Genomic DNA, 25,259 nt, shown 5'->3' with positions numbered 1-25,259 from the left:
CACATGAATCCATGAAAGATTTATTTCACTGAATGTTTCTTCAAAGCTCATTTCAACCTGTTGAAGTCATGAATGAAAGTGCAGACTGAGAGTGGATCACATGATGTTTAAGGTGAGTCATGTGACATGTTCAGTATTGTCACACATGTCTAGATTGACCCTGATATCATAACTGCTCAAACACTGATGATTATATTTGAAGAATTATTACTGATGGCAGCAAAGTTTGAATGGAGCTCTCTGTCTGTGCTGATTTGTCGCCCTCTGGAGGTCAAAGCACAAACTGCATGATGTCACTGTAACCACCACAGTGACAGGAAGTGTTTTTATGACTGAAACACTGAAATGATGCTGCCGGCTGTCGTTAGGCTCACTGACAGCAGTGCTGATGTGTTCATGTCAAACACTGGCTCAGGTCAGACTCCTTCATCCTTCTCCACAGCCACACAACCACATGTTTAAGGACCAGTGGACTTTCCAGTATCACATCTGTTAGCTTGGTGTCTCAAATGAAAGAATAGATGTGGATCTGTGTCAGAGCAGCTTCTTCCTCCATGGATGTCCACGAGCATCAGTCCAGCTGCTTTAATTCAATTCAATTCAATTTTATTTATATAGCGCCAAATCACAACAAAAGCAGCCTCAGGGCCCAGCAGAAGGTGGAAGAGGAGGAGGATGGATCAGTGTGTGACGCCCTGTGACTCTCACTGATGCTGCGCTCACATCTGTTTTCCTGTTGGATGGAAACGGGCCACCGTCTGGCATGTCTCGTAGTCTGTGTGACATCCCTCGTGTCATGTCAGGTTAAGTGTTTTCAGGATTGTTGTGCAGTTCATGTTTAAGTTATTCATGTATTGCACTGTGCACAAGGTTCTAGTTTAGTTTCGTCACTGCCCTTTCTGCTTTATGTTGCCCTGTATCAGCCATAATACAGGGAGTGCAGAATTATTAGGCAAGTTGTATTTTTGAGGAATAATTTTATTATTGAACAACAACCATGTTCTCAATGAACCCAAAAAACTCATTAATATCAAAGCTGAATGTTTTTGGAAGTAGTTTTTAGTTTGTTTTTAGTTTTAGCTATTTTAGGGGGATATGTGTGTGTGCAGGTGACTGTTACTGTGCATAATTATTAGGCAACTTAACAAAAAACAAATATATACCCATTTCAATTATTTATTTTTACCAGTGAAACCAATATAACATCTCCACATTCACAAATATACATTTCTGACATTCAAAAACAAAACCAAAACAAATCAGCGACCAATATAGCCACCTTTCTTTGCAAGGACACTCAAAAGCCTGCCATCCATGGATTCTGTCAGTGTTTTGATCTGTTCACCATCAACATTGCGTGCAGCAGCAACCACAGCCTCCCAGACACTGTTCAGAGAGGTGTACTGTTTTCCCTCATTGTAAATCTCACATTTGATGATGGACCACAGGTTCTCAATGGGGTTCAGATCAGGTGAACAAGGAGGCCATGTCATTAGTTTTTCTTCTTTTATACCCTTTCTTGCCAGCCACGCTGTGGAGTACTTGGACGCGTGTGATGGAGCATTGTCCTGCATGAAAATCATGTTTTTCTTGAAGGATGCAGACTTCTTCCTGTACCACTGCTTGAAGAAGGTGTCTTCCAGAAACTGGCAGTAGGACTGGGAGTTGAGCTTGACTCCATCCTCAACCTGAAAAGGCCCCACAAGCTCATCTTTGATGATACCAGCCCAAACCAGTACTCCACCTCCACCTTGCTGGCGTCTGAGTGGGACTGGAGCTCTCTGCCCTTTACCAATCCAGCCACGGGCCCATCCATCTGGCCCATCAAGACTCACTCTCATTTCATCAGTCCATAAAACCTTAGAAAAATCAGTCTTGAGATATTTCTTGGCCCAGTCTTGACGTTTCAGCTTGTGTGTCTTGTTCAGTGGTGGTCGTCTTTCAGCCTTTCTTACCTTGGCCATGTCTCTGAGTATTGCACACCTTGTGCTTTTGGCACTCCAGTGATGTTGCAGCTCTGAAATATGGCCAAACTGGTGGCAAGTGGCATCTTGGTTTTTCCACACGCTTCTTGCGACCCTGTTGACTATTTTGAATGAAATGCTTGATTGTTCGATGATCACGCTTCAGAAGCTTTGCAATTTTAAGACTGCTGCATCCCTCTGCAAGATATCTCACTATTTTTGACTTTTCTGAGCCTGTCAAGTCCTTCTTTTGACCCATTTTGCCAAAGGAAAGGAAGTTGCCTAATAAGTATGCACACCTGATATAGGGTGTTGATGTAATTAGACCACACCCCTTCTCATTACAGAGATGCACATCACCTAATATGCTTAATTGGTAGTAGGCTTTCGAGCCTATACAGCTTGGAGTAAGACAACATGCATGAAGAGGATGATGTGGACAAAATACTCATTTGCCTAATAATTCTGCACTCCCTGTATATTTACATGCTTCCAGCTCCCGTTTTTGCTCCGTGACAGCTCGGACTTTTCCTTTCTCTCCCTCCCTCGCTCACAGACACATAACGGGTATGGCAGTCCATTCTCGCTGCAGCACGGACTACACTGCCCATCAGGCTACATTCTTTAGTGCTATGCCTGTAGCATTCTGTCTATTAGCTTAACACAACAACAACAACAAAAAGGCGCTCTCTCACCCAGGAAACACGCAGAGAGAGAGCATCACCCTGTAACCATGGCAACCGTAATGCTGCCGCCTGGAACAACAGAACATAGCTGTCAAACAAACCCAAACAATCCTGACCCGCGAAAATATGAAACAGGGAAGTACCGCCGTGTAATCCATTTATTTCAACAAAGTAACTGTATTCTGAATACCACCTTTTTAAACGGTATCTGTAACGGAATACAGTTACTCATATTTTGTATTCTAAATACGTAGCTGAGCGTGAGGGGAGATTGAGTGACAGGTCACATGGTAGGCGCCAGTACGACGAGGAAGAGAGTGAGGAGGGTGAGCAGGACGAGAGGGTCAATAAAGTTTTGCATATAGTTTTAACCAACATAAACCCTCGCTCAAAGAAAAACACTGAATATGTAATGCGCAGAATATTAGCATCAAAAGGTCACAGCGGATGGACTAAGGGCAGTGACTTGATGCATAGAGAGAAGCCTATACCAGGAAGTCATATGCTCGACTTTATGAAGTTTTTAGCAAGCTCTCGGACGAGCAAAACAACTGTTAAACCAACAGGCTGGACTTTGCTTGCAAGGACCTTGCCACAATCGGTAGCACATCAGCTCGAAGGGAAATAGCAGAGCTTAAACATGCAGGAAAAACCCGAGAATACCAGACATCATCAGAGGAAGACATTATTGAGAAGAAAAAAGAGAAAAAAAAGCAAGACAATTGCCTTATCACCCACTTGGTTAAATTTCTGATGTAATCCATGTAATCCACATTACACATTAAGCACATTACACAATGTTTTTCCAAAAACGTTTCAATGTTTATTAAAAAATAATTTTTAACATGAGTGACAATCATTAAAAGCTTTCAGAGACCATGAAGTTTGGTTAAAATTGCTGGCTTTACATCTTAATACACATCTAATAAATCGTTTTACAAAACACGGGACCATGGCATCATTTTTCTTTTGTTTAGACCCAGTGCCTCTTTCATAAGTCTTTCCATGCTTTCTCTGGGCTAAAAAAAAAAAAAAAAACTGTAGACAGCGAGGCTTGCAGCTGTCTTTGATGGAAAGATACTTGATCAGCATGCTTTTTAAAAAAAACGCTAATCTAATAATAATAGAGTAGCTGTCAAACAGCTAACAGATCATCTGCAGAGGAATAGCTTATTTGAAGAGTTTCAGTCAGGTTTCAGAGCTCATCACAGCACAGAAACAGCTTTAGTGAAGGTTACAAATGATCTTCTTATGGCCTCTGACAGTGGACTCATCTGTGTGCTTGTCCTGCTAGACCTTAGTGCAGCGTTCGATACTGTTGACCATAATATCCTATTAGAGCGATTAGAGCATGCTGAAGGTATGATAGGTACTGTGCTGCAGTGGTTTGCATCATATCTATCGAATAGACTCCAATTTGTGCATGTAAATGGAGAGTCCTCTTCACACACTGAGGTCAATTATGGAGTTCCACCGGGTTCAGTGCTAGGACCAATTCTATTTACATTATACATGCTTCTATACAGTAGAAGACTATACATTTTTTTACTGCTATGCAGATGACACCCACCTCTATCTATCCATGAAGCCAGATAACACACATCAATTAGTTAAACTGCAGGAATGTCTTAAAGACATAAAGACCTGGATGGCCGCTAACTTTCTATTTCTGAATTCAGATAAAACTGAGGTTATTGTACTCGGCCCTGAAAATCTTAGAAATATGGTATCTAACCAGATTCTTACTCTGGATGGCATTACCTTGGCCTCCAGTGATGCTGTGAGGAACCTTGGAGTCATTTTTGACCAGGACATGTCCTTCAATGCACATATTAAACAAATATGTAAGACTGCTTTCTTCCATTTGCGCAACATCTCTAAAATTAGAAACATCCTGTCTCAGAGTGACGCTGAAAAACTAGTTCATGCATTTATTACTTCCAGGCTGGACTACTGTAATTTATTATTATTAGGAAGTCCTAAAAACTCGCTGAAAAGCCTTCAGTTAATCCAAAATGCTGCAGCAAGAGTACTAACAGGGACTAGAAAGAGAGAGCAGATTTCTCCTGTATTGGCTTCCCTTCATTGGCTTCCTGTTAAATCCAGAATTCAATTAAAAATCCTGCTCCTCACATACAAGGTCTTAAATAATCAGGTCCCATCTTATCTTAATGACCTTGTAGTACCATATCACCCTATTAGAGCACTTCGCTCTCGCTCTGCAGGCTTACTTGTTGTTCCTAGAGTATTTAAAAGTAGAATGGGAGGCAGAGCCTTCAGTTTTCAGGCCCCTCTTCTGTGGAACCAGCTTCCAGTTTGTATTCAGGAGACAGACACTATCTCTACTTTCAAGATTAGGCTTAAAACTTTCCTTTTTGCTAAAGCATATAGTTAGGGCTGGACCAGGTGACCCTGAATCCTCCCTTAGTTATGCCTCAATAGACATACGCTGTGAGGGGATTCCCATGATGCGTTTGAGTTTTTCATTTCTAGTCACCTTTCTCACTCACTATGTGTTAATAGACCTCTCTGCATTGAATCATATCTGTTATTAATCTCTGTCTCTCTTCCACAGCATGTCTTTATCCTGTTTTCCTTCTCTCAGTCCAACCGGTCGCAGCAGATGGCCCCGCCCCTCCCTGAGCCTGGTTCTGCCGGAGGTTTCTTCCTGTTAAAAGGGAAGTTTAAATCCCGGAGGACAATGTCCACAGCAAAGAATAAACAGGGCAAACAACACAAATATAAAGTCTCATGGGCGCACACCACTAACAGCACAAGGAAGAACGAAATCCACATGGTGAGTAAATCTCTGTTGACTCTCCCCACCTGCAGATCTGACCGATTTCTTTTGGTCAAAGTGTGTACCTATTGAGGAGATGGAATTGTGTAACTGTATTTGTTTACAATGCAGGAGAATGTGTTGCCTCATCACTTTACACTCAACTTATCACAGACACACTGAGGCACCAGGAGACCAGAACCTAAACCCAGGATAAAGAGTTTGAGTGAATGTGGTGTTGAAGGTGTGGAGGTGGATCAGAGTGTCAGAGGAGACTCTGTAGAAGGACAGAGTGCCAGCAGGACAGTCCACATACACTGCTGCTCTGTTAGAGACAGAGGAGGAGGAGGAGGAGGAGAAGGAGGAGGAGGAGATGGATGTTTGTCTGTTATTGTGCCAGACAGAACGAGGACAAAAATCAGAGCAACTCAGACTCCAGGACTGATCATTTTTACCAAACCTACAGTCTTCACTGCCTCCTTTCCTTCTGATTCTTCTGTAACTCACTGATATGAAAACGTTTCCTCTCCACTCGACCTCCCAGTAACAGCGACCAGTCAGACCATTTCTACACAGCAGCTGAGGAAGTTCAAATCTGTCTGGATGATCAGGATATGACTGAACCTCCTTCACTTGTGTCACCTTCCTGTTGTTGTCAGACAGTTGGAGGTTTGTGTTCACTGTGTTTGTGTCGATTGTGAGTTGACAGGAATCTGATGGAGAGAACAAACACAATCCAGCTGCAGTTATTGATCCATCATCTGTTCATTGATTGACACTTTGATGATGACTCCTGACATGATGAAGATGGTTGAATGTGCGCTGCTTTGTTTTCATGAATCCCATTAAAAACACACTTACACTTCCTCAGACCTGGTCTCAACCATCGGACTCCAGCAGGCTCCACCCTGAAAGGAGGAGGGGTCAGAGCAGTCAGCATGCACACATGGACATTACATGGCTCTCATACACATACTGTTAGACACTGATAAAGAAACAGTCTAACATTTTCACAAATACACTTCAATCCATACGTGGATCAAACTGCTGATTTGGACTGATCCTGGGTCTGTCAATACACCACTGTATTGAATGAAATATAACTGATTCAAACTGCTCATAGTTCATTCAGCAAACTTGACTTTCCAAATTGTAAACAAATACAGTTCAAAATAGCACACGCTGCCAGGATGAAGTTACTTCAACACAGTAACCTGAACAGTCTATCGCAGTTACCAATCGCATTAGGACCCTCTTCCTTTGGACTGTTTTCTGTTCAATGGACTTTGTGTTTCCTGATGTTGGACTTTTATCTTTTGGTCAATAAAGGCTCCTTTTGTCACTTCCTCACCTTCCTCTGCATCTTTCACCTGTCCTCAGTATTAATTCACCTTTTATACAGATTATTTCAGTGCCAGCCTCCTGTGTATGTAGTCCATCTCCACCATCACTCTTCATCTCACTCACTGATTCAAATATGATAAATTTACTGTCTGTCCCATAGACCTGCCTAAGGTCATCAAGCTTTTCAGTCTGTGCCCCTTTCTCATTCCTCACTTTGTTCATCCTGCACTGCTCTCCGCACATCTTAGCCCCTCCCACCAGAGCTGTGAGCAGAGGAGCCAAGGAAGGGACACAAGGAGAGAGGACTCATGGAAACAGGTGTCTAACAAAATCAGTCATCCTCACTTTGAAGCCTAATTTTAAATGAATATGAAATGTGGCACAGAACATGAAACGTTTTCTTGCAGCTCAACTACAGCTGGATTTTGATCATCTCAGATGCAATAGTGCTTTTTTATTTACACTCAGGTCAATACATATTTGGACACTGACACAAGTTTTTTTTTTACCTGTTTACTGAAACCCAAAAGGTTGCTCTTTTTAAAGAGATCAAAAATAATTGGACAACTGATTCATCATCCATTTCATGGGCAGGAGAGAACAATTCCTTGGTTATGTCATCATCTATTAAGCAGACAAAAGTCAGGGGGTGGATTTGAGGTATGGTGCTTGCTTTTGGAACATTTTGCTGTAAACAGATAACATGCAGCCAAAGTAGCTCTCCATGTAGGTGAAACAAGCCATCCTTAAGCTTTGACAAGAAAAAAAAAACCTCTGAGAAACTGCTGCACTATTAGGAATGACAAAATCTATGCAATCTTAACCCAACTGAGCAATTCACTTGTTGAAGACTAAACTTTGGACAGGAAGACCCACAAACACACAGCAACTTAATGCTGCAGTAAAGGCCTGGCAGCGCATTAAAAAGGAGGAAACCAGCATCTGGTGATGTCCATGAGTTCAAGACGTCAGGCTCTCATTGGCCAACAAAGGGTTTTCAACCAAGTATTAGAAATGAACATTTTATTTTCTCTTATATCTTTTCATCCAATTATTTTAGAGCCCCTAAAATGCTTTAGTTCCTCACATTTTTATACAATCTTTTTGTTCAACCCACTGAATTAAAGCTGAAAGTCTGAACTTAAACTGCATCTGATTTTTTTCATTCAAAATTCACCATGGTAACCAAAATTAAAAATGTTGTCTCTGTCCAAATATTTATGGACCTAACTGTAGGTCTACTTTGAATGAAACTCTCAACATAACTTATCAGTTATCATTAATGTTCCTGCAAACAGACTCATGTACTATCCAGCTAGACTAGTGTGTCTGTCCCTGAAAATATTCCTGCATGTGTGATTGCTCATGTGTCATCTGTAGGAAACAAACAGGAAGTGAGTGAAGGACACAGGAAATGTTTCCTGCTCTTCATCATCTATCAGACATTCTCTTCATACCTGAGAGTGTCCAGTCTCCAGCCTGGATCCTTCAGTCCATCCGACAGCAGCTTCATTCCTGAGTGTCCTGGATGATTGTAGCTCAGGTCCAGCTCTCTCAGATGGGAGGGGTTGGAGCTCAGAGCTGAGGCCAGAGATGTACAGCCTTCCTCTGTGATCAGACAGCCTGACAGACTGCAGACACACAGAACAACAATCCATCTGTCAATAATCATTTTCTGTTTGTCATACAATAACACCTATCCATTTACATCCATTCAATTTAACTTAATTTATAAGGTTCAAATCCCAACAGACAACAGCAGTCATCTCAAGCTGTTTAACAGTGTAGGGTAACAGCCTACAATATTAGAGAGAAAGCCCCAATCATCAGACAATCCACTGTGAGCAGCACTTGGTGATGGTGGGAAGGAAGAACTCCTTTTGGTCCACTTGACTGATCTAAATTATTACTGTTTGTTTATTTTATTTTTTTTAAGTTATTAAAATTTGGACAATCAATTAGACAGAAAGTGTTATGAAACAGCTGTGTGCAGGCAGGAAAAGGACCCAAAGTGCAGACACTCGGAGACAAAAGGTGAACTTAAATACAGCTTTAATGCTGAACTCCAAAAAAGTAACAAAACTGAGACTCCAAGGTAAACTTACACACACAGACCACACAGCAAGATAAGGGTAGATCACAACACGGACACAGAGAAAGACAGGGTTTAAATACACAGAGGGAGCAATCAGGGAATGGGTAACAGGAGGGAAACAGAGCTGGGGTAAATCAGGCCTAACGAGACAAAGGAAGCAAAACCAGACACATTTACATGAGACACGGACTTTCAAAGTAAAACAGGAAACATAACACAGAGACGCGAACTTGACAAGGGGATCCAGCTGACAGGGGAGACAGAACAACTTGAGAACACAGAGACATAAACCATAAGACAGAACTCTAACAAAGAAACCAAAGACTAGAAATAATAAATAAAATAATAAACTCAAAACCCTGGGTCAACGACCCAGGCATCCTAACAGAAAGGGAGGAAGAGAGAGAAAGAAAGGGAGAAAGTAAAACAGAGGGGAAGGGTGCACAGTAGGACAAGAGACTATGAAAAAATTGTTGTTAATTCTTTGTGGTGGCATCTCTGGCATTTATTAATGTCAAATCTAGTCTTTCTTTAGCAACATGAGTGAACTGCTTTTCTATTTAATGAACATTTCTGTTTACATTTTAAATAATAATAACAATAGTATTTGTTTTGCTACATTCTTTAGGCATGTGACTGTAAAACCCTGCCTATTGCCTTCAAATTAAAATATTTTTTGAGTAATATTTTTTTAAAATATTTCTTAACATCATTATGTGGGCCGCAAGATTGCGAACCAGGCTTTAAAGTCTCTTATTGCATGTTTTGTTTGGGTTTCCACCGGAGTGGAATTACCAAAAATAGAGAGGGCATAGTCTAACATATGAAACAGGAAAAGACCACCCCATAATCCATTTATTTGAACAATTTAACTGTAACTGCAGTTACTCATATTTTGTATTTTAAATATGTAACGCCGGTACATGTATTCCGTTACTCCCCAACACTGACTAGTTTAATATGGTTGTATGAGGTCTACATTGACCTCCTGTGTTGTAGGTTATAACGTAGGTCCAGGCAATATATCGAGCTTTTTAAAAGTATTGATATATTTTTATACGAGATATAAGATGTGCCAATATCCTTTATATCGATATAGTGTCTGTTACGTTATAGTTGTGGAGCCACAAGTTTGCCTCTCTTTCGTCCACTTTTGTCTCTACGCAACGTTACTCGGCCTCGCCTCTCTCCTTCACTGAACACAACTCCCCCAACTTCACCTGTGGCAGACAAGATGGACACGGCAAATCTCCGTTAACAAGTTACTGCTCATCGCCCCGTGCATGGGTCTGGACGGCGTCAATGTGTTAATGAGCTAACCATGCTAACGAGCTAACCACGCTAACGCCAATCAATCCACAGGGGCTGCACAGCCTAAAATCCTTTCATTTTCACAAAATGGTAAATGGTAAATGGCCTGTATTTATATAGCGCTTTATATGGTCCCTAAGGACCCCAAAGCGCTTTACATATCCAGTTATTCACCCATTCACGCACACATCCACACACTGGTGATGGCAAGCTACATTGTAGCCACAGCCACCCTGGGGCGCACTGACAGAGGCGAGGCTGCCAGACACTGGCGCCACCGGGCCCTCTGACCACCACCAGTAGGCAACGGGTGAAGTGTCTTGCCCAAGGACACAACGACCGAGACTGTCCGAGTCGGGGCTCGAACCGGCAACCTTCCGATTACAAGGCGAACTCCCAACTCTTGAGCCACGATCGCCCCAAAGCCACAATCGCCCCAATCCAAAGTTGACAGCGCGCCTTATGTAAGAATTCTGGTTGTGCTTGATGACCGTGGACCGATTTTATGTGGTACACGGCTCTCAGCAATACGTCAAAAAATGTTTTAGTACGACTTTGGTAAGCTACGGAGCTTCACCGCTTGATGGATTGTCGTAGCATTACGGCTACCGAGGAGCCTCGCGGAGTAATACGTGCTCTGCTTCAACGTAATATTACCGTACTGTGTGTGTATAAGGACCATAAATGGCACCTGTTCAGCGATGGGGTTAGAAAGAGGATTTCAAACTCAAGGCTGTCAGTCATGCAGTAGAACCTGGGAAAAGAGCAGCTGTGAAATCTGTCTCCTTGTTATTATGGTCAGCGTCTTTTAGTTTACATTTTGCTGCACAATTGTGAGCTTTTTGTTATGCACAAAAACAACATTGTTTTCTTTTATTCATGGAGCATTATTATTTAATATATGCTCATAATTTATTTTTGAGTAATTTTTTCATGTACATCTACGCTGTATGTTAATAAAAGTGCCTGCGTGACATCTGGCACACAGCTTTGACTAAGAACTCTCTTTTTGTTCTTACTTTATGGCTTTAAAAAAATATCGAGATATATATCTTATATCGCCATCTAGCTAAAAAAATATCCATCCATCCATCCATCCATCTTCATCCACTTTATCCGGGGCCGGGTCGCGGGGGCAGCAGCCTAAGCAGAGAAGCCCAGACCTCCCTCTCCCCAGCCACCTCCTCCAGCTTATCCGGGGGAACACCAAGGCGTTCCCAGGCCAGCCGAGAGATATAATCTCTCCAGCGTGTCCTGGGTCTGCCCCGGGGCCTCCTCCCGGTGGGACATGCCCGGAACACCTCACCCAGGAGGCATCCTTGTCAGATGCCCGAACCACCTCAACTGGCTCCTTTCGATGTGGAGGAGCAGCGGCTCTACTCTGAGCCCCTCCCGGATGGCCGAACTTCTCACCCTATCTCTAAGGGAGAGGCCAGCCACCCTTCGGAGGAAGCTCATTTCTGCCGCTTGTATCCGCGATCTCGTTCTTTCGGTCACTACCCACAGCTCGTGGCCATAGGTGAGGGTAGGGACGTAGATCGACCGGTAAATTGAGAGCCTCGCTTTTACACTCAGCTCCCTCTTCACCACGACGGACCAGTGCAGCGTCCGCATCACTGCAGCCGCAGCACCAATCCGTCTGTCGATCTCCGGCTCCCTTCTCCCATCACTCGCGAACAAGACCCCGAGATACTTGAACTCCACTTGGGGCAGGAACTCCTCCCCAACCCGGAGTGGGCACTCCACCCTTTTCCGGCTGAGAACCATGGCCTCAGATTTGGAGGTGCTGATCCTCATTCCCGCTGCTTCACACTCGGCTGCGAACCGTTCCAGTGCAAGCTGGAGGCCTTCCCCTGATGAAGCCAACAGAACCACATCATCCGCAGTATCTCGGGGCCTTGTTCGCGAGTGATGGGAGAAGGGAGCCGGAGATCGACAGACGGATTGGTGCTGCAGCTGCAGTGATGCGGACGCTGCACCGGTCCCTCGTGGTGAAGAGGGAGCTGAGTGTAAAAGCGAGGCTCTCAATTTACCGGTCGATCTACGTCCCTACCCTCACCTATGGCCACGAGCTGTGGGTAGTGACCGAAAGAACGAGATCGCGGATATAAGCGGCAGAAATGAGCTTCCTCCGAAGGGTGGCTGGCCTCTCCCTTAGAGATAGGGTGAGAAGTTCGGCCATCCGGGAGGGGCTCAGAGTAGAACCTCTGCTCCTCCACATCGAAAGGAGCCAGTTGAGGTGGTTCGGGCATCTGACAAGGATGCCTCCTGAGCGCCTCCTGGGCGAGGTGTTCCGGGAATGTCCCACCGGGAGGAGGCCCCGGGGCAGACCCAGGACACGCTGGAGAGATTATATCTCTCGGCTGGCCTGGGAACGCCTTGGTGTTCCCCCGGATAAGCTGGAGGAGGTGGCTGGGGAGAGGGAGGTCTGGGCTTCTCTGCTTAGGCTGCTGCCCCCGCGACCCGGCCTCGGATAAAGTGGATGAAGATGGATGGACCTAAGAACTAAAACCATAATAGCCATAACTGAACCTAAGGTAATATTAATAACTATAATGATCAAAATAGCACAACAAAGCATTCAGAACATAAGCCATAATATAAAATACAGAAGACTGAAAAATGCTGGGTCACAAGGACCCATATTTGTGACATATTCTTTTTAATCATATTTGCATTCAATGTTATATAAATAAAAGTGTTGTCCTAAATATTTCAAGGATGTTACAACGTAATGTGATTTATTTTTTAACTAAGTTACCACAAATTGTTTTTCAATTTAGTAGAACTCGAAATGTTTGTCAGTGGATAACCAATTAGTGTTGCACAGCCAGAAAAATGTTATTCTTACTGCTCTATACTTTCAGTGAATAAGTTGTCCTAACTCATCTTAAGTAAGCTTTACTTAGTTTTTTGAGTTTCGGGAACTAATTAGATTTTACAGTGAGATCCAGCTCTAACTATAAGCTTTATCAAAAAGGAAAGTTTGAAGCTGATCTTCAAAGTAGAGAGGGTGTCTGTCTCCTGAACTCAAACTGGGAGCTGCTTCCACAGCAAGTCCAACATAGCCAGGCTTTCTTTGTGTTTGCTGCTTTGACAAAGCCTCAAATCCCAGTCAGAGATGATGAATATCATCACAGTGATGATCATTTCTTTGTTAACCCAGGCTTTCTGCTTCAGGATCTGTGCACGCTCACATAACAAGGAGACCTTTAAACATCATTTCACTAATTTCACTAAATGGATGGCCTGAGCATGTCCTACAGCTGAACTGGTGCTAGAGATCATAAAGAACATCAAACAGTCAAATTCAAAACTTTAGATGGAAATATGAGATCAATGCTGCAGACAGTCATGAACCTGCTGAATTCATGAACATCAAGAATGCAGTGAGGGGTAATAAAGATTTGAACTCAGTGTTACTGTCTATTTCTAACATATTCCTAACATGATAGCTGCACTTTAGAGCTCTAAAACTGGAACTGACACATATATAAACACTACATGTTAGTACATTCAGTTCTGACACTCGCCCACAGTCCAACAAAGGAAACATGGAGATCACATCAGTTTGTCACCAAAGTCTAATTATTAGGGCAGGTTAACCTGATATTATCTCGTTAACTCATTAATTGATTAAAAACAACAATTATTTTACAACGTGCACCAGCTGTTGGTCTCTCTGGAGGCTACTGGATGTGGCTGGGTGACCATAGTTACCTCGGATTTACAGTACATGATATTAATGAAGAGTGGGAGCTGCGTTCACATGCTCTGACTGTAATGAAAACAGAGACATTTGACTGAAATGTGGAGAACATTTCATTCATGTTGCACAGCACTGGGACATTTGAAATAAAGTCAGCCCACTCAGTACAGATAGTGCAAGAAATATGATGGTTGCTGCCAGACGTCTGCCTTTGAACACGTCCCTGCATCGTGCACGTTCTCCAGCGTTCTGCCACAGTATCTCTGCAGAACAGTGAGTTTGACAATGTCCTGGCCAAGTGCACAAAGGTTGTGGGCCACTTTAAACACAGTCCAGCAAACGCTGCAGAATTAGAACAGCAACAAATTGAACATGGACAAAAGAAAAAGTCACTAATACAAGACAGTCCAACCAGATGGACTTCCATCCACTCTGGACATGATCTGCAGAAACAAGCAGCCGCTCAGGAACGTCCTCACAACACCAAGGTTGCCATGGCAACTACAGCTTGAGTGGACATTTGTATATCTGAAAATTGCTGCTGCACTGAAGCCAAATTCAAGGACCTCAAGTGTTTATCCAGATCTGAGAGGGCTGAAGTTTTGGCCTCAGTCACCAACTTACTCAAGGAACGGAGGATTGTTGGAGAGAAACCTGTGGAAGCAACAACATCCGAGCCACCAGAGAAAAAGTTGGCCCTATTGGCTGCTTCATCAGAGTGTGTACAGGAGGAAGACTCAGCTGAGAACAGTGTGGTGGATACAGAGCAGAGCCCACCATCAGTACAGAGGCCTGTCCATTGGAGTGCTGTTCCAAACATGCAGCACGGCCTCGACTGCACACAAGTACTTGGCCACAGCTGCAACATCTGTACCTGTGAAAGGTTGATCTCTAAAATGTGTGCAAATGTCCATTTTAAAGACCAGAAATTAGATTTAGTATTTTCAGTCAGAACTAATCCATTTGACCATATTTTTAATTACTAAAATGTTCTGTAAATCAGTTTCTTCAACGAACAGCTCTGTAAAAACCTCCAGAATACAGCCAGAAATCAAACTGAAAGGTTTGGTGGATGAAACCCTGCTGACATAAAGATTTTTGACTCCGAGGATCAGATTTGACATTTCATTGCAAATGAAAGACAGAAAATGAACATATATCACTAATAACCTCAGACACTGATTCCTACATTAAGAAATTTTTATCAAGTTACTGTTTATTCAGTAATATAAATAAGATTTTAAATGCTCTGAAGAGGAAAATTTTTAATTCTGACCTAAGAGTATCCATTTTACAATGTGGACTCTTCACTCCAAAGGACAGAAGCGTCACTCCTGAATCCTGCAGGTCAGAGTTACTCAGGTTCAGCTCTCTCAGACTAGAGGACTTGGAGCTGAGGACTGAGAACAGAGCTTCATAGCTTCTCCGTGAGATCTGACAGTGACTCAGTCTGAAAAATAAAAGGTTAACATTAAACAAACACTGTTTTTGAAGTGTAATGAGGGCGCATTGAAGAGTTATTAGATTTAGCATTTAATCCGTTTTTTTCAGGAGTCCTTTAAGCCTTACTAAGATACAACAAATGGATGACACTGACCTTTACTGGCTAAAATACACTGCTCAAAAGAAAAAGGAACAACAACAATAAAATACCAAAATGGTAGTCAGGATAATGCTTAATTGATTCTGCGATTTTATGGCAAATGGCAATTGGACTCCATGTGCATTAACACTGGCAGTACAGTGAGGACAGTGTATTAGCATCAAAGCAGCTGACATTGATCAATAATTCTCTCTGCTAAATAAATGATTATAAAAATGTTGCAGCAGTTTAACTGACTTGATGATATACTCTGACTAAAAGGTGTTCCTTTATTTTCATTATCTTTTTTTTCAAGCAGTGTATTCATATTGGTTCATTCTGCCAATTGATGAAAAGCACAATATTACTTGATCTCACCTAAGTTTACAGTGTGGACTTCTCAGTCCTGCAGAAAGCAGCTTCACTACCGAATCTTGCAGGTCATTGTTACTCAGATCCAGCTCTCTGAGACTAGAGGACTGGGAGCTGAGAACTGAGGACAAAGCTTCGTAGCTTCTCTCTGACAAATTACAAAGACTCAGTCTGGGGGAGAAGAGCATTTTTTAAAGTCCTTGTTCTCTGATGTTAAAGAGATTAGAAATGTGGCAGGCTACCATAACTTCAGAATCAAAAGATCTGTCTCGTGTACTTAGTAAAAACAACACTAAAAGTTGACCTTGATTTGCTTTGAATTTTAATTAACAACTTATCTTAATTTATAAAGAATTCAGAATATTAGTTGATCTGACCTGAGCGTTTCCAGGGTACACTGTGGACTCTCCACTGTAGCACACAGAAGCTTCACTCCTGAATCATGCAGGGTGTTTATACTCAGGTCCAGCTCTCTCAGAGTAGAGGACTGGGAGCTGAGAACTGAGGACAGAGCTTCACAGCCTCTCTCTGAGAGTTTAGAGACACTCAGACTAGAAAAAAAAAATCAAACCAAAAACACAATTTGAAAAAGTGGTCACTTGATCAGAAATGGTTTGTAATCCATTTAAATTTTTCATATGTTGAACCTTTACAAGAAAGACAAATGTCAGCGTGTATTACTATTTCTGGTGAATAAAAAACTATATATTTATGCAGGGAAAAAGGCAAAGACCTGTAGCTTGCTCATAAAATAAAATGCTAAATGAAAACAAGTGATGACTCCTCATACAGTGATCAGGTGATAAGTCTGTAAGCATTCACCAATCAGATGGAAGGCGGCCTCAGATCCTTGTGAGAGAGAGCTAGTTAGACTCAAGGACTGCAAAAGTCCTTTGATTCTAATAAGGTCAAGATATGATCTAGAGATTCTGGAAGACTGAACAAGTAAACTTTTATCCATCCTTCCGCTTATCTGGGGCCACGTCGTGAGGGCACCAGCCTAAGTAGAGAACCCCAGACCTCCCTCTCCCCAGCCACCTCCTCCAGCTTGTAGCAATGGGCCAGACACCCCGTACTCCCACAGAACCTCCCACAGGACACCCTGAGGAACACAGTCAAATGCCTTCTCCAAGTCCACAAAACACATGTAGACTCGTTGGTCAAACTCCCATGCACCCTCAAAGATGCTTGAGCGGATAAAGCGCTGGTACAGTGATCCACAATCAGGACGAAAACTGCGTTCCTCCAGTATCCATGGTTCGACTAACGGACCCGACACCCTGGCATAGACTTCCCCAGGGAGGCTGAGAAATGTGATCTCCCTATAGTTGGAAAACACCCTCCAGTCCCCCTTCTTAAAAATGGGGAGCACCACCCCAGTCTGCCTGTCTAAAGTTACCACCCCTGATCTCCACACAACACTGTAGAGACGTGTCAACCAGGACAGCCCTACAACATTCAGAGCCTTCAGGAGCTCAGGGCGGACCTCGTCCAACCCAGGGGCTCTGCCACCAAGGAGTTGTTTAACTGCCTCAGTGACCTCAACCCCGGAGATTGGCAGGTCATCCCAGACTCTGCTTCCTCCACAGAAGATGTGCCAGTGGGATTAAGGAGCTCCTCGAAGTATGCCTTCCACCGCTTGACAATTTTCAGTCGAAGTCAGAAGCACTACACCAGCACTATACACAGTGCAGGTGGAACGCTTTCCCCTCCTGAGTTGCCTGATGATTTGCCAGAATCTCTTCGAGGCAGTCCGAAAGCCTTTTTCCATGGCCTCTCCGAAATCCTCCCACAACCAAGTTTTTGCTTCAGCCACTGCACAAACAACATTCCACTTGGCCTGTCAGTACCTATCAGCTGCCTCCAGAGTCCCACAATAGGACTCCTTCTTTAGCCTGGTGGCTCCCTTCACCTCTGGTGTCCACCATTTGGTTTGGGGGTTACCACCACGACAGGAACCGACCATTTTGCGGCCGCAGCTCAGTGCAGCAGCTTTGGCAATGGAGGTGCTGAACACGGTCCATTCGGACTCAATGTCTCCCTCGGAATGCTGTTGAAGCTCTGCTAGAGGTGTGCATTGAAGATCTCATGGACTGGGGCCTCTGCTGGGCATTCTCAGCGCACCCTCACTATACGTTTAAGTGCACCAGGTCTTTCCAGCATCCTCCCCCGCCACTTGACCTAACTCACCACCAGGTGGTGATCATTTGACAGCTCGGTGGTGGTTCAATGGTAACTTTATTGTCCCTAACGGGAAATTGGTTTGCAGTATGTCCATACAAACAAACAAACAGACAACCAACACATCACATACACACACAAAAAGAATTAATATAATATAATATAATATAATATAATATAATATAAGCCTGAGAAAACAACCTAGATTTTATCATCAAAAAAGTGCAATGTGCAATGCAACAACACTTATGGTTTAGTGTTATTAACTATGATAATAGCAGTAGGTAGAAAAGACAATCTATGTCTCTTTGTCTTCACTGCAGGCACTTTGTAACGACGACCTGACGGAAGCAGTTGAAAATCAATAAAGAGAGGATGATCTGAACACAACAGGACACAGGTTGCACCTGCCTGTTATAGAAGTCCACAAGCTGGACCTGAGACCTCCCTGAAATCTGACCAGCCACTTTAACCAGGTTGCTAAGTCTGGTCTTATTATTCAGGGACATATTACCGTACCGAGCAATGATACAGAAAGTTAAAACAGATTCAATAAAACTTTTATAAAAAAGAGTCACTATTTCAGATGAAACATTGAAACCTCTCAATCTCCTTAAAAAGTACAGTCTTTGTTGAACCGTTTTTACTGTAGCAGCAAGATGTGACTCAAAGGACAGAGTCTTATCAAGAACAACCCCCAAATACTTATTACTATCCACCAGTTCAATGGCAGCACCATTTACCACTGTTAGTGCAGGATGGGGGGATGTCTTCCTGAAGTCAATAACCATGTCCTTGGTTTGCAAGGTGTTAATTAAGAAGGACTGATCACACCACGAAACGAACTCATCCACAACAGGCCCATGGGAATCCTCTTCACCATGAAGGAGGCTTACAATGACTGTGTCATCTGCATATTTAATGAAATGCCTGTTAGCCTGTGTACTGCGACAGTCATTAGTGTACAAAATATAAAGTAGAGGAGAGAGCAGTGTTGGGAAGGTTACTTTTAAAATGTATTCCACTACAGAATACTGAATACATGCCCCAAAATGTATTCTGTAACGTATTCCGTTACGTTACTCAATGAGAGTAACGTATTCTGAATACTTTGGAATACTTAATATATTATCATGCTGTTTACAACTACGTGAATGTACTATTGCTGTGATTTATTACTGTTACTGAAGGTCCGCGGCTCCGAAACGTAGTAAAGGGACCTCTGGCTAATACGTCGGGTTCGTGTCGGGCTGGTAGCCGAAAACTAGCTTTACTTTGTTGTCTGGGTCAACTTTGCTTGCGGGAGACAGAGAGAGGCGTTGAAAGACTGCTCCAACGGAACTTTTTTTTTCCGGAGGAAAACACGAACACAGTGTACAGTTGAGTCTTAATAGCTTACTTACAAATGGGCTCCTCAGGCACTCTTCTTGGCTGCTGTGGTTATTATTATATTTACATGCTTCCAGCTCCCGTTTTTGCTCCGTGACAGCTCAGACTTTTCCTTTCTCTCCCTCCCTCGCTCACAGACACAAAACGGGTATGGTAGTCCATTCTCCCTGCAGCACGGACTACACTGCCCATCAGGCTACATGCTTTAGAGCTATGCCTGTAGCATTCTGCCTTTTAGCTTAGCACAGCAACAACAACAAAAAAGCGCTCTCTCACCCAGGAAACACGCAGAGAGAGAGCGTCACCCTGTAACCATGGCAACCGTAACGCTGCCGCCTGGAACAACAGAACGTAGCTGTCAAACAAACCCAAACAATCCTGACCCGCGACAATATGAAACAGGGAAGTACCGCCGTGTACTCCATTTATTTCAACAAAGTAACTGTATTCTGAATACCACCTTTTTAAACGGTAACTGTAACGGAATACAGTTACTCATATTTTGTATTCTGAATACGTAACGGCGGTACATGTATTCCGTTACTCCCCAACACTGGGAGAGAGACAACAACCTTGTAGTGAGCCAGTAGAAGAGTTCAGCTGTTATGGAAAAACAACCGTTTACCCTCACACACTGAGATCTGTCAGTTGAAAAGTCTAAAATCCAACCAATGAGATCAAAATCAAGTTTAAACTGGTTAAGAAGTTTATCAACTAAAAGATGTGGCTGGATAGCATTAAAAGCTGAAGAAAAATCAATAAATAAGAGCCGAGCGTGAGCTTTGGCGCCATCAAGATGGCAATAGAGGAAGTTCAACAGAGTGACCACTGCATCATCAACACCTCTACGAGGCCTGTATGCAAATTGTAGTGGGTCTATAAGCTTCTCTACTTGCTGCAGGATCTCCTTCCTGACAAGTTTTTCAAAGGACTTCATCACTAAGGATGTTAAAGCAACAGGCCTAAAATCATTTAATGATGTAGGTTTTGTGGTCTTAGCAACTGGAGAGATAATTGATTTTTTCCCACCCTTCTTTCATCAAAGAACATAGCTGGGGGGGCTTTGGTGCTCTCTATTAAGAAATCAAGCCCCTCTCAGCCCCTCTCTTTACCAAAGTATCGAGAACATATGGTCGCAGGTCTGGTGATACGATTACAAAATCATTGACCTGATGCCTAGAGCGTCCTGGTGCCACGTGCACTTATGCACACTCTTATGTTCGAACACGGTGTTTGTTACGGCCAAACTGTGGTTTGCACAGAAGTCCAATAACAAAATACCACTCTGGTTCAGATCAGGAAGGCCGTTCCTCCCAATCACACCCCTTCAGGTCTCACTGTTGTTGCCTATGTGAGCATTGATGTTTCCCAGAAGGACAACAGAGTCTCCAGGGAGAGCACCCTCCAGCACCCCACCCAGGGACTCCAAGAAGGCTGGGTACTCTGAGCTCCCACTTGATGCATAAGCGCAGATGACAGTCAGTACCCATTCCCCGAACCGAAGGTGCAGGAAACAAACCCTCTCATCCACTGGGAAGAACCCCAATGTACAAGGAGCAAGCCGAAGAGATACTAGAATACCCACCCCAGCCAGCTGCCTCTCACCAGGGGCAACTCCGGACTGAGACAGGGTCCAGATCCCGGGATCCCTGGGACACACAAACCCCTCCACCACAATAAGGTAGCGATTTGCAGAGGGGAAGTAAACTTTTAATGTAAATGTGTTCTGCAAAGCTGATACACTGAATGGTCCTTACATCAGAGTCCTTCACAAAGTAGTGAGATGAAGTCTCATGACTCATACTGCACAGTGTAAATGTCAGTGTCCTCTGGGTTTTTATGGGTATTGCAGACTGTGTACATTCAAACGGAAAGTGATGACATTAGAGAGACTGACAAATAAAGAATCTCTAACAACAGGAAACCAGAAGGAACACAAGGAATATTATTCAATTTGCCAGCAGCTGCAGATCCTGGGGAACTGTACTGGTGAGGCTCATTTTAACATTTAGAAGTGAACTCATCTTCAATTGAGCAGTGCACTGATGCAGAGCAATAAGACCAGAGGAGGAATGAGGGAGTTAATGATTATCACATGTGGCTCCATCACAGTCTTGAAACTCTTCAGTCAGTACAGAATGCTGCTGCTAGGCTTTTAACCAGCACGTGAAACAGACTGGACATTACTTACAGTTTAATCTCTTTACACTGGTAACCAGTTCATGTTAGAATTCATTTAAAATCTCAGTCCTTACTTTTAGAGCCCTTTGTGGTCAAGCCCCAGTGTATATTTCTGACCTTCGAGAATCCGACAGCTCTTCTCACAGTCTGAGATCTTCCAGACAAAGGATGTTAATGGTCCCACTAACTCAGTTATTCAGACTCACTTATTCAGATTGGCCTTTAACTAGTTATAGGCTGTATGTTAAAGGAGGTTAAATGTTTACTGTTTTATGTTTTTATGTTCTGTGTTTTTATTGCCTGTTTCTATTGTAAAGCACTTCATGGTTTTTCACCTGTAAAAGCTGCTGTATAAATAAAGTTTACTAACTTACAGGATGATTCTGAATGACTTTGATAAAAACTGATCCCCAAAAATATTTAAGAAACTCTGACATTTGCCGCTGCTATTAAACATAAATATGCTTGTGATTTTAAGTGGCCAAAACACATTATGTTATGCATTAGATTAGTTATAAATAAAAGTCTGAACACTTATTTACTTACAGAGCTTTGTTGGAGGCTTTGACCACTGGCAGCAGCCTTAGAAGAGCCTCCTCTGAAGCAGAGTATTTCTTCAGGTCAAACACATCCAGATCTTTTTCTGATGACAGTAAGATGAAGACCAGAGCTGACCACTGAGCAGGAGAAATTCTATCGTAGGAGAGACGTCCTGAACTTGTGTACTGTTGGATCTCCTCCACTAGAGAATGATCATTCAGTTCATTCAGACAGTGGAAAAGATTGATGGTTTTCTCTGCATACAGACTCTCATGGAGTTTCTCCTTAATGTACTTTACTGTTTCCTTTTTGGTCTGTGAGCTACTTACTGTCTGTGTCAGGAGACCTCGTAAGAGACACTGACTAGTCTGCAGTGAAAGACCCAGGAGGAAGCGGAGAAACAAGTCCAGGTGTCCATTTGGACTCTGTAAGGCCTTGTTCACAGCACTCTGATAAAAGTGTTTCTCTGCAGATTCTCTTGTTTCAGACTTCTTGGAGGTCGTTTGTTCTTCTACCATTAGATTGAGTCCAGAGTTGATGAAGGTCAGATGGACATGAAGAGCAGCCAGAAACTCCTGAACACTCAGATGGATGAAGCAGAACACCTTGTCCTGGTACAGTCCTCTCTCCTCTTTAAAGATCTGTGTGAACACTCCTGAGTACACTGAGGCTGCTCTGATATCGATGCCACACTCTGTCAGGTCGGATTCATAGAAAATCAGGTTTCCTTTCTGCAGCTGATCAAAAGCCAGTTTTCCCAGAGACTCAATCATCTTCCTGCTCTCTGGACTCCAGTGTGGATCTGTCTCAGGTCCTCCATCATACTTGACCTTCTTCACTTTGGCCTGAACCACCAGGAAGTGGATGTACATCTCAGTCAGGGTCTTGGGCAGCTGTCCTCCCTCTCTGGTTTCCAGCACATCCTCCAGAACTGTAGCAGTGATCCAGCAGAAGACTGGGATGTGGCACATGATGTGGAGGCTTCGTGATGTCTTGATGTGGGAGATGATCCTGCTGGCCTGCTGCTCATCTCTGAATCTCTTCCTGAAGTACTCCTCCTTCTGTGGGTCAGTGAACCCTCTGACCTCTGTCACCATGTCAACACAGTCAGGAGGGATCTGATTGGCTGCTGCAGGTCGCGTGGTTATCCAGAGGTGAGCAGAGGGAAGCAGTTTCCCCCTGATGAGGTTTATCAGGAGCACATCCACTGAGGTGGACTTTCTAGGGTCAGTTAGGATTGTAGTTTTGTGGAAGTCCAGAGGAAGTCGACACTCATCCAGACCATCAAAGATGAACACAACCTGGAAGTCTTCAAAGCTGCAGATTCCTGCTTCTTTGGTTTCACTAAAGAAGTGATGAACAAGTTCCACCAAGCTGAACTTTTCCTCTTTCAGCACATTCAGCTCTCTGAAAGTGAATGGAAATATGAACTGGATGTCCTGGTTGGCTTTGTCTTCAGCCCAGTCCAGGCTGTATTTCTGTGTTAAGACTGTTTTCCCAATGCCTGCCACTCCCTTTGTCAGCACTGTTCTGATTGGTTCATCTCTTCCAGGTGAGGCTTTAAAGATGTCTTCTTGTCTGATTGTTGTTTCTGGTCTGTCTGGTTTCCTGGATGCTGTTTCAATCTGTCTGACCTCATGTTCATCATTGACCTCTGCAGTCCCTCCCTCTGTGATGTAGAGCTCTGTGTAGATCTGATTCAGAAGGGTTGGGTTTCCTGCTTTAGCGATCCCCTCAAACACACACTGGAACTTCTTCTTCAGGGCAGATTTAAGGTTACGATGACACCACCTGATGTTTCCTGTGCAGGTACCTAAATAACCCAATAGAGAAAATACATTTTGACTATTTCTTCAAATGAAGTAAAATGATTCATTCATCGAGCAACATATAATATCTTATGAAATATCTCACTGCTCTGCAGATGGTCAGCCAGCTCCTGCTGCTTCATTCTCCTCAGGAAACATGGCCACGTGCCCACTTTTTTGACTCTTGGTGGCGCTGTCACTTGGTGTTCGCTCGCTTTGTGGTAGAGTATCACTTCCTGTTCCTGCTCAAACACAATGGTGTTTCTCAGTAGCTTATCTGCTTAGCAATTTAATTAAAAACTTTTAAATACATTCTTTTTTTCATAGTATAATCTTCACATGCTTCATCCGAAGCACACTTTCTGTGTACTCACTACCTAATTTATAGCCGTATTCACTCACTGTCTCTGTACTGTTTCGCTAGCTTAGCTTAGCTCGTAGCCGACTCGTTAGAACCATGGCTACTTCACCTGTCCCTCCTGCACTTTCCTGCTCATTGTGTCAGATGTTTAGTTACTCCTCGGCCTCCTTTAGCAGTAATGATACTTGTAACAAATGTATCATATTTGCAGCTCTGGAGGCCAGGATTACTGAATTGGAGACTCGGCTTCGCACCCTTCATTCACCTGTAGCTAGCCAGGCCCCTGTAGCTGGTGCAGCCGAAGATAGCGCAGGCCCCGCTAGCTTTTCCCCGGCAGACCCCAAGCAGCTGGGGAAAGAGGGTGGCTGGGTGACGGTGAGGAGGAAGCATAGTCCTAAACAGAAGCCCCAGGTACACCACCTGGAAACCTGGTCTTGTTAGGAGAGACGGCATCCATCCCACTTTGGATGGAGCAGCTCTCATTTCTAGAAATATGGACCAATTTATTAAACCCCCCAAAATATGACTATCCAGAGCTGGGACCAGGAAGCAGAGTTGCAGTCTTACACGCCTCTCTGCAGCTTCTCTCCTCCTGCTACCCCCCAAAAACCCATCTCCATAGAGACTGTGTCAGCTTCCAAACAGACAAAAAACAAAATAAAACCCAGCAATAAACAACTTAAACATAAAAAATCACAAAGAAAGAACAATACAGTATCCACATCTGAACCAAAGAGTAAAACAGTGAAATGTGGATTATTAAATATTAGGTCTCTCTCCTCCAAGTCTCTGTTAGTACATGACTTAATAATTGATCAACAAATCGATTTACTCTGCCTTACAGAAACTTGGTTGCAGCCGGATGATTATGTTAGTTTAAATGAATCAACACCCCCGAGTCACTCTAACTACCAGAAACCTCGAAGCACAGGCCGAGGGGGCGGTGTGGCAGCAATT

At 43.4% G+C, this 25,259-nt stretch overlaps 1 protein-coding gene and 1 long non-coding RNA gene across 2 annotated transcripts in view; one reads left to right on the top strand and one right to left on the bottom strand.

Moving 5' to 3' along the window:
- LOC112846386 (NLR family CARD domain-containing protein 3-like) overlaps positions 1-24,159 on the bottom strand; it is a gene marked incomplete at its 3' end in the record, with an annotated part of 86,019 nt that extends 61,860 nt beyond the window's left edge. The window contains exons 1-5 of the mRNA XM_025905855.1: positions 24,048-24,159; positions 22,140-23,946; positions 15,849-16,013; positions 15,165-15,338; positions 8,231-8,404 (exon numbers count right to left, since the gene is read on the bottom strand). Coding sequence (XP_025761640.1) covers positions 8,231-8,404; positions 15,165-15,338; positions 15,849-16,013; positions 22,140-23,946; positions 24,048-24,084 — 2,357 coding nt within the window. The remainder of the gene's footprint in view (positions 1-8,230; positions 8,405-15,164; positions 15,339-15,848; positions 16,014-22,139; positions 23,947-24,047) is intronic.
- Positions 4,961-5,740, top strand: LOC112846424 (uncharacterized). Its single transcript, XR_003219361.1, has 2 exons — positions 4,961-5,447; positions 5,562-5,740. It is a non-coding gene; the product is annotated as an uncharacterized LOC112846424 (long non-coding RNA).
- Positions 24,160-25,259: the final 1,100 nt, after the last annotated feature.

Source organism: Oreochromis niloticus, linkage group LG3 (assembly GCF_001858045.2).
Source record: "Oreochromis niloticus isolate F11D_XX linkage group LG3, O_niloticus_UMD_NMBU, whole genome shotgun sequence".
NCBI classification, from domain to species: domain Eukaryota; kingdom Metazoa; phylum Chordata; class Actinopteri; order Cichliformes; family Cichlidae; genus Oreochromis; species Oreochromis niloticus.
Note: the sequence above shows the minus strand (reverse complement) of the source record. Positions and strands in the feature narration are given on the sequence as shown.